Here is a 9801-nt window from a genome sequence, read left to right as displayed (position 1 = left end):
TTGTTCTAAATGGCGATGGGTTTCATTAGCAATGGTTTGATCTAATTTCAAGGAATACATTGCTCAAAAGATAACAAAGAGGTATTCTTTGAATTGCTGTGTTTCCTAACTCATTATCAGTAAATACATGGAAACACCGTTGAATATTGAGCCAAATGTCACTCGTTGGCTATCTATCGAAATAACTTAAACAAAGAATGGGCAATCCTCATGTCTATCAGTACCAAACCAAAATAGGAATAGAATTCAGACTTATTTAAATCAAATAAATTTCTCTCAAGAGAAAAAAGAATGAAATAACATGAAGAAATTGAAAGAAAAGTTAATGACTACATGAAACTAATCAATATATTTCCATGTCTGAGAAAAATTGGAATGTGACCTTTAACAATAAATCATAAAATTTTCTATGGGAACATTTAACTGTGTTTATGAAAAGTCGTTTAAATGAACCAAGATGCTTACAAGGAAACGAGTAAAATCAATACTGTTAGACATGCCCACCGATTCAGATAATCTCTCTCTTTATGTCTTTCCAGACATATATTCATGTATATTATACATAATAAATATATAATATATAATATAATATTTTATGTAATAAAAATCTTTTTCGACCACCCTGAAACAATCCCTACCTGATCAGATTTTTTAAGGCGGGCTCCAGCGATTCAAAACTTCCGTCGCAGACGACAATAACAGATAGCTGATGATGATCATGGATTCCAAATGCTCAGAATACAATTTTCTACTAGAAATTACCATACCAATCATTTTTGCTTTCGTTGGTACACTAAGCTCAAGTCAATCCGACGATTGATATGTTACTCATAGAAGCCTCCAAATAGAATCATGGAGATTAGTGCCAAAACGTCCAAAAAATCGTGTCGATAAGACCTGAAACTAAGACCCACAGGACATACGATATAATTATGTCCCCTGTAATTTGGAGACTGTTGTGGGTTGGTGTTAGTTCCAAGCTAACACCGACATAAAACAACCACTGGCTGTTGTTAGTTAGAGCTTTATGACATGGTATGGAGTGGCAATTGTGGCTGGTTATCATCCAAGGAAACCCGAATGCTCAGCGATACAGGGATTAAGTGTTGAGACCTGTTGTGTCAATTTCAGGCCAGAGCTCCAACATTTCCCAAATGTTATGTCATTGTATAAGCAAAGTATGAAACTTGTGTTCATGTTGACACCCCAACATGAGAAGACTGTAGAAAGAGTGGTCCCTAAATGCATTCGAGATTAATGATCTGATAATAAACTAGCCTACCAAACCAAGGCAGCTTTAGTACATGTTTAGCATGCATAACCCCTGAAGAAATTTCTTGGTTTCCTGGATTTCTATTTGGGCACGGTAATATAGATATGATTGTGTCTTCACTGCTACAGTCAAGGTCGGGGAAACATAATGAAGATCATTACACAAGCTTGTCTATTTCTGGTTCTGGGCTAATGAATCTGGATTGGCAATTGGCAATGAACATTTTAGTATAAAAAGGAAGATGAAGTACAGTTTATTTTCCGTAAAATATTCTTTTTGACCTTTATTTGAAATAAAGTGATAATTTTGGTACATGTTACTTCCCATGAAATTGGAAAAATCTAAACACTAAAAGGTTCCTCACTATTAGGACGGACCTTCACGCTATGATATATAGGTAAAGGTGCGTAACTCTATTATTACACTATGGCGTCGGACTACAATAAAATGAATACAAATTTACAGTGTCTCGGATGTATTTATATAATATGCACCACCACCGATTGTTCTTGAAATGAGGAAATAAACAATACTAAATCATAATAATAATCGGACGACGCCAGTGCTGCAAAACTGTATTCCTACAATATGTGTTACCTGCCTATTGGTATATTATGTTTTATTACATGATTAAGCTGAAATAAATACTGCAATAATATACCGGAATCTTCAAGTTTCTTACACTGGCAGACTATGTAATATTAATTGTATGTTATATTTGTCCTTAGGCCGAAGGACTTGCAATATTATAACAATCACTTCCATGTCTTTTCAAATAAACTGCCTATAATTTGTATAATAACTATAGTTTGTCTTTATCCCTAAAAAAGTTGTCTTTATGTGTTACTGGGGCTTTATCAACTAATTGAAAATTCTCTGTTTCACGCCCCATGTTAGTTCTATTCTTATCTTTATCGAAATCCTGAAAATGTAAATGTAATATGTCTGGTATAGGAGTAGAAAGATCTAGGTATTAAGTGGGAATTGATACACGCAAGATTTATTCTTAGAGAATATCAATGTGGTAACAGGCAGTGAAGAAACCTTCATATTCTACCGAACTTCAAAGGATTCTTTCTTTAAAGCAGTTCCTTTCCTTTCATTTGAGAATAACGGCTGAATGACTGGACTGACAAGGCCAGGGGGTAAAATTAAGGTTAGTAAATGTAATAGTAATACACAAGAATTAAGCATTAATTAAGGAGCACTGGGCCCCACAGATCACAATTCGATTGCATTTTACTGCATTGATCTCGAGACTATAGTAAACAAATATATCTCTACTCGACTGCTAAATAAAAATAAATAAAATACCTCTCCATCGGACACACCGAATCTTAACAACTTCAGAACTGGCTTTGGAAGCCATGGGAACAAAATTCCATAAAGATCACAAAATAACAGTGGATTTAGATTTGATGGCTTGGTGTATCCTTTAAAAAAAATAATCATGGAAGCATCATTTCACAGCAGTTATAAACTGACTATTACGGCTTCAAAAAGGAAAAGTTTAAGTCTGGGAATATCAGACTACTATTGGATAGTTCATTTACTTTTTTAGTCATGGGATGAAATACAGAAACAGCGTCAAAAGTATTTTAAACTATAAAACACACTGTTGTACAAGATGCCCAACATGATTTCAGAACCTGAAATTACAAATAACATTTGGCATCATCAGACACCCGGTTTAATGGCTGACCTGGCACCCGGTACTGACCTGTACAGAAACTAACAAGCAGACTAACTGTTATTTGTATAACTATAGTAAAAGGTCCATACCACATATAAGACAGATTATAGAGGTCTAAATAAATTTTGCTGAAATAAAAACATAAAAATTGAAGAATGGGTTGAAATTGTTCCCATATTGCATGTATTGCAGCTTTACTTTTTTAATGACTAATAATAATTGGTGCACTTATGGCCACATCAGACGTTCAGACAATCATGAATTTCGGAATGTTATTAACATTCTCGAGTGCAGATTTTCTTTTTGATATGGCGTCATCGACTATACCATTCGTGGAAGTGGATTATAGTCAAAACGGTACGTTTCTGTTGAAATATCCGGAAAACACGGCATGGAATTATAATTCTGGAAACAGCTGGTGTTGAGCTTTATCATGGTAAAGCAAATAATTCTGGACTATATTCCTAAACTAACTGACCTGGAGTTCATTGAATCATCCACAATACCAGAAGTATTAACAGCTGCAACTGTTGACGTCATGTTAAATTCTGTTAGATTCCAGTTACAACCCGCAGTACTCATAGACGATGTTGGCGATTTTACTTTGTTTATGTAAGAACCAATTGCTACCCAACTGATAGACGCAAAGCTTACAAAACAGCCTACTATAGCTCCCTGAAATTAAAGCTTTAGTGGATTTATGAAAAATCACATTAGAGCTTTAAAAATGTTTATACTGGATTGTCATGATTTGGGACTTTGGGACCATCCAGATGATCACTGTTGCTAGTCGAGCACGTTATCGACTATGCGATACTGTAAATCATCATTTGACCCGAGACCCCTTAACTCACCTTGTTATTTACCCAGGGAAACAACATTCCAACATAGAAAAAACCATACATAGGAGCTATTGTAACAATCAGCAGAGTGTAGGTAACCTTCAATAGAGGAGTACATTTTCGGTATCAGTGGAATGCTCAACACAAATGCAGTAAATCACAGCATCTTAGAAGGGATTGTTGTTGAATTGGCTATAGTACACCAAAGTAGGGGTTTAAGTGACCAAGAATGCCTTGTCTTCAGCCAATAAAGTCGTTAATAGAATTCGACAAACACTGTTAATGTTCAGTTGACAAATCATGCAATTAAAAAAAAGATATCAAGATAATGAACGATTAAATTTTAGATTGTTAAGATACTTGAGGCTTTTTGAAATAGTATACCTGAAGGACTGAGCCTAGTTGAGATACAAGATAAGCAAATGCAAAACAACACACCCCATAAACCAAAACTGAAAAAGACATTTACATCATAAGAGTTCGCGGAATGTCCTTTTTTTTTTACCAAACACATAAGAGGAAATAAGCAACAAACATTTCGTACTGGTAATATTTGTCAAATAGATGGAGAAAATTTATGTAAAAACTACGCTCTATATGTCCTTATAAAGGTGAGTCACATCCTTCAGTGTACTTCGCAGAGGTATTTCAATATAGGAATTAAAATGATCACGGCCCGTTACATATACGAATTAATAAAAAAGAAAGGCAAGAAAATAAAGAAATAATTTACCTATTACTTTTGCCAATATTACAGATCTTTTCTCCGATAAATTAGGATAAACTGGCTTTATAAAGTCTTGATATATTATAGCTGGTACTGCATTCATTGATGAAGATAATGAACTGAATGGAATAAGAAATGCCGTTAAAAGTTTAAATCTTCCGATTTTAAGTTGACAAGAATCGAAAATGGGTATTAGGTTTGATCAAATTCGCTTACAGACTTGCAATCATTACTATCACACTCTTCATTAAGATGCATGACCTATTATAGAATCAATTTATGTTCAATCATCTGTCGCCGATATACCATAAATCATTTGAAATATAATCTTATGTCAATTGATTTCTGCTCATATACGTAAATGATGTTTTTCTTTCCTTTCTATATATATTTTCAATCATGAGGTTAAGTATTTTGACAATACCTTAAACTTCCACTGACCAAACAAGATATAAACAACCCTGGTACCCCTTTAATCTTTCCTAAAATATCCATTACAAATAACGGCAATATCTGGAAATATATTGTATGAAATGCATGCTTTTAAAGCCATGTATGCCTTATTCTGTACTGAAAACAGAGTATATAAATTACTTGTACATGTAATTGAAAACGCATTGCTCATTTCTCATTGAAAATTTAATTCTGATTACTGCAACATAAAACATTAATCATTAAAATTAGTAACTTACCTGATCTGACTTTGACACAAGATTCATAAAATCTACCGGATAACAATCACTATAGAATGCGAACATGACAATTCCTATCATACATTGTAAACATACAATGGCAATAAATGCAAGGTATGCTATAATTAATGACCTGGAATAAAATTTACCACTACCATTTACACTGCTGGTCTGAATTTATCACGATTCCTAGCAATAGTGCCAATTAATTTTAAGAATTGTTGAACTATCAAAATAAATATGTGTACTTTTCTGGAAAGTTCTTAAAGAGTTTTCAAGACCCTCGTCTGGACATACCTAGATAATTACATAATCGAATTCTAGTTTGTATCAATTTTACTCCTACCTTTTAGCTACAACTAATGATTTACAAGCTGTTACACGTTGTATCTGGGCTTGGTGTAGACCAAACATACAGGTCCAGTAAATACCTCCACCAATAACTAGACACCAGACAGTATGTCTTGTGGTTGGATCTGGGTTGAAACTACATTAGTATAAATTCAATTTAAACATTGATTGCTTTGATGACACGACACTAAATAAATTCTTGTGGCGATTGGCGATAGCGAAGCAATAGATCTAGAGCACCTTGTAACTTTGTTTGTCAAGTTCGTCGGAGTGTCAAAATAGCTAGTATTAAACACCATGGTACTTTATATCCATGACAACTCATTACCCAAAGACTTTGGTTACTTATGAGTATCTTAGAAATTTTATCAGTTTTCGCTGATGCATAGAAGACACTTATTCGATGAAGAATAGTAGAATGAGAAAAAACTTTGAGAATGGTACAAGATAAGATAGATAATTGCATATAACTTACTCGTAATACAAAACTCTTCCACGGTCCTCTGCTTTTCTCCATGCCTCGGCAAACCCTCCTGAAACAGTTGCTCCTTGTATCAATATCGCCAACAGACCAGCTATTATTGTTACAGCTTGGAAAGTGTCAGTCCAGATCACAGCTTTCATACCACCCTTGTGAAAATAAATATTTGGGAGTGAGCTATTCCCAAAGGAAGTGTCGTGTGTTGTATGGACAGCTGAAATCGAACTATAGTAAAACAAATACGTTATGACTAACCCCCCTTTAAGGTAAGCATTATAACTATATAAGGGTATTCACAGCAATATTTAAAAAGTAAAGATAAGTACTATGTCTAAGATATCAACTTACAAGGGCAGTATATAAAGTAGCGACAGTTATAATGGTTAAAACTAAGCCCCAAAGATTTACACCAGTAACTGAAATAAAACATTCGACAATCTAGAAATTTCAACTAATATAACACCAAAGTTGTCAATGAAAATATTTTTATCCTAAAGATATTTTACCCCACCCCCAAACTAAAATAGTCTCAACTCGGCCAATTTTGACCCAAGATGTATAATTTTTGTTTCTAATGAAAGCTTAACATTTCGAGGAAATCGACTTTGAAGTTACACCCTTATTTTCAATTGGGAACATAGCAACTCCAGATGCGTGTGTACTTTAGGTGCAAATTGCAACTTTACATCTCTGATAGTTTGTAAACAGTAGCTCCAAAACAATACTAAGCCGCAATGTTACTATCTAGAATTCCCAACCTGTGCAACTAGATTGCAAAGGCTAAATGCCGACCGCACCCCAAACTGAAATAGCCATAACTTGGCCAGACCCCAGATGTATGTTTTGTTTCTATTGACATTATTTCAGTCGAAAACAGAAATTGGAATTTTTTCAAACTTTCAAGAAAATCGACATTGAAGTTTCATTTCATTATTTTCAAGAGAGAATCGCATTATTATATTTTGGTTTGGGGTAAAGTCTGAAACTAAAAATGCCGTAGCAGACAGAGTTTGCAAGGTAGGTATTTGAAATTTGACACACAGTCTTCAGATGAGTGTGTACCTTCAGTGCAGATTGCAACTTAATATCTCTGATAGTCTATCAAAATTTTGGTCTTAAACCTAACAGAATACAGTATTTGCCTAACAATGTGGTTATTTGCCGTAAAGAATTGCAGTTGAATACATGTATTAACATAATTATCATAGGGTAGTTTATTCTGCTACATTACCTGTAGTTAATGCTATGGATGGTGCGTATAATACAATTCCACAGTAAATTAACTGAAAACAAAACATGGAAATATTAAATTTGAGGTAGTAAAACAAAAACAATATATGTAGTTGTTAGTAAGGTACAACTAATTAATAAATCAAAGCAATCTAGCTACATGTATTTTTAAGTTCAGCCTATACATCAATGAAGAACAAATCGGATCTACACCGCTGCCATTGGTTTTATTGGGACGCTTGCTTAAAGAGGCAAAGGCAAAAATTTTATCATAAAAAAAACGTCGTAAATTATACCTGAGAATATATTCTAAAATATTATATTTTTTCGTTTAAATCCGTATAAAGTAGCTATGTAACACCTTCCAAAAGCATAACAAACTTAGAGAGCTCTTGTAAATTTTAATTCGTTTTGTTTGTAAAATTTTAGAGTTTTAGATACGTCAAGGGACACATTGTTCTTTATATCAATGTTTGATAGTTTGGTAAAATTGAGCAAAAAATTCGTTCGACATACAAAACATAATGTCACTTTACAAAATAATGTGACTTATCACCGATGATCTTTCAACTTGCGTTAAACGTGCATTAACCCATTTTAAAAGTGCAGATTAATACACTGGTAAAGATCTAAAACGAAATTAGACTTGAATAAAAAAGACGAACCGATGATAAAATGAATGACAACGACGCCATAACCCGGACACTCTTGCTGAACCTCATCTCCAGATACTGTTCAGAATAAAACAAAGTCATTTGAAAAGTTTCAACTTTGGGGAAATGACTTTTTAAATATTCGTTAGTTATCATTTCGATTTACAGACAAATTGGCATAGGAGACGATAATTTTTTTAACCCAGTTTTTCTGACATTCTACACTAGAATACCTTCCATTTCAACTGGAAATGCAAATGATGCTGTGTCAATTTTCTTATAAACGATGGGGATTCCAAGTATATTAAAGAAATTTCCAATAGAACTCAGTTACCATCCCCAATAGCCTCGAAATGACAAAACAGACGTTTGAAAACTTTAAAAATGTTTGTTCGTGACAAGTGTATTGTTCGGGTGTATTTTTCTTATATAATTACAGTAAATCATGCTTACTTCATAAATGCTCAAAATCTTGAGCCTGTAGAAAACTGGCATGAACAGAAATGTTGATGCTATCATTCCAATAATATATCCACCACAAATCCACCAATAGACTGTGTTGTAATTGTAAATTTCAGCTGGAACTCCCAAAATACCAATTGCCGACAGTTGAGTGACCATCAAGGACATTGCAACGGGTATCATTGGTAAATTTCTATTACCCATCAAATATCCAGCAGCATTTTTCGCTTTGCGATCCTTCACGGCAAAATACAGTCCAATACACATTGAAACCAGAACAGAAATTCCCAAAAGTACATAATCTACCATTCCAAACGTCCTCTTTTCTCCAGTAAATATACTGTAATCTTTCATTTTAACTGAAGAAAATGAAAAGTTGTTGCTTCCTCAATCTATTGACACGTACTCAGAGCCCGTACTTATAACCTATACTTTCTTTGACATTAGTGTGATTTAAAGGGATCGTAAAGAGGTTTTCTAAAAAATTATGTGTATCGGGGACACTGATAGCACCATTTGGCACCATTCCAATTTTCAATCAGACATCTGTGGTTCCTGCAATTCCACTAAAACTCAATGTTTGATGATGTCACTAATCGCGAAGGCCTTATATTGTGATATATAGGCATATTGTTGGATTAGTGGCGTCACGTAGTCTTAGTGGAATTTTATGAACCATCGACGTCTGATTGAAAATTGGAATGGGGCAAAATAATGGTATCATTATCCACGATACACATAAAAAAATTAAGTAAACCTCTTTACAATCCCTAAACGTTTTACTTAAGTTGGCTCAGAAGGTAGTAGCTAAACTTTACTGGTTTTATACACGAAATGGAGAATTCTATAGATCAATTAATCCGTTTAATAGACCTTCACCAACACACGGTTGCTCACAGAACTGTTTATTTGAATGTTTTAAATGATACAAAATTCAATTATGGATAGGTATTGTTTTTAAAAAGCAGCGTATAGGAGATCATGATACATCTACGCTGCAATCCAACTATTTATATTCTAAACGTGTTACAACTTTTGATAAGTATGCTGGGCCATTTAATTTATTTCGTCATTTTAAAATATTCTGTGAGATATAGAAAGATATATATAGAAATAGTTAGTAAAATTCCTATTTTGAAGTATTTTTTAAAAGAATTATGGAATTTTTTAACATGTCTAGTACTTCTGCAGATTTTTTACATATATATTCAAGACTAAATTAAACTCCCCAAAATTGCGTACTATATTATAGCGCAAATGAAAGTGATATGAGTGACACGTTTGGCTATAGAAGAAGCTGTGCATATCAAAAAAGGCTAAGATTAAGTCCTATTTTAGTCAAAACTTAACATTAGTCAAAGTACGAGCGCTGCATACAGCCCATTATGTATCAGACC

At 33.7% G+C, this 9801-nt stretch overlaps 1 protein-coding gene across 1 annotated transcript; it reads right to left on the bottom strand.

The window, feature by feature from the left end:
* Nucleotides 1–2928: 2928 nt before the first annotated feature.
* Nucleotides 2929–8758, bottom strand: LOTGIDRAFT_108194 (hypothetical protein; the record flags this gene model as incomplete). Its single annotated transcript, XM_009066982.1, has 13 exons — nucleotides 2929–3080; nucleotides 3473–3641; nucleotides 3821–3907; nucleotides 4193–4260; nucleotides 4542–4654; nucleotides 4960–5048; nucleotides 5228–5360; nucleotides 5574–5714; nucleotides 6054–6208; nucleotides 6408–6475; nucleotides 7291–7342; nucleotides 7955–8020; nucleotides 8396–8758. The coding sequence occupies 13 exons, from the start codon at nucleotides 8756–8758 to the stop codon at nucleotides 2929–2931; spliced, it is 1656 nt and encodes a 551-aa protein (XP_009065230.1).
* Between the last annotated feature and the right edge of the window lie 1043 nt (nucleotides 8759–9801).

The sequence above is a fragment of the Lottia gigantea genome, assembly GCF_000327385.1.
Source record: "Lottia gigantea unplaced genomic scaffold LOTGIsca_8, whole genome shotgun sequence".
Taxonomy (NCBI): Eukaryota; Metazoa; Mollusca; class Gastropoda; family Lottiidae; genus Lottia; species Lottia gigantea.
This window is presented reverse-complemented; position numbering and strand designations above follow the sequence as displayed.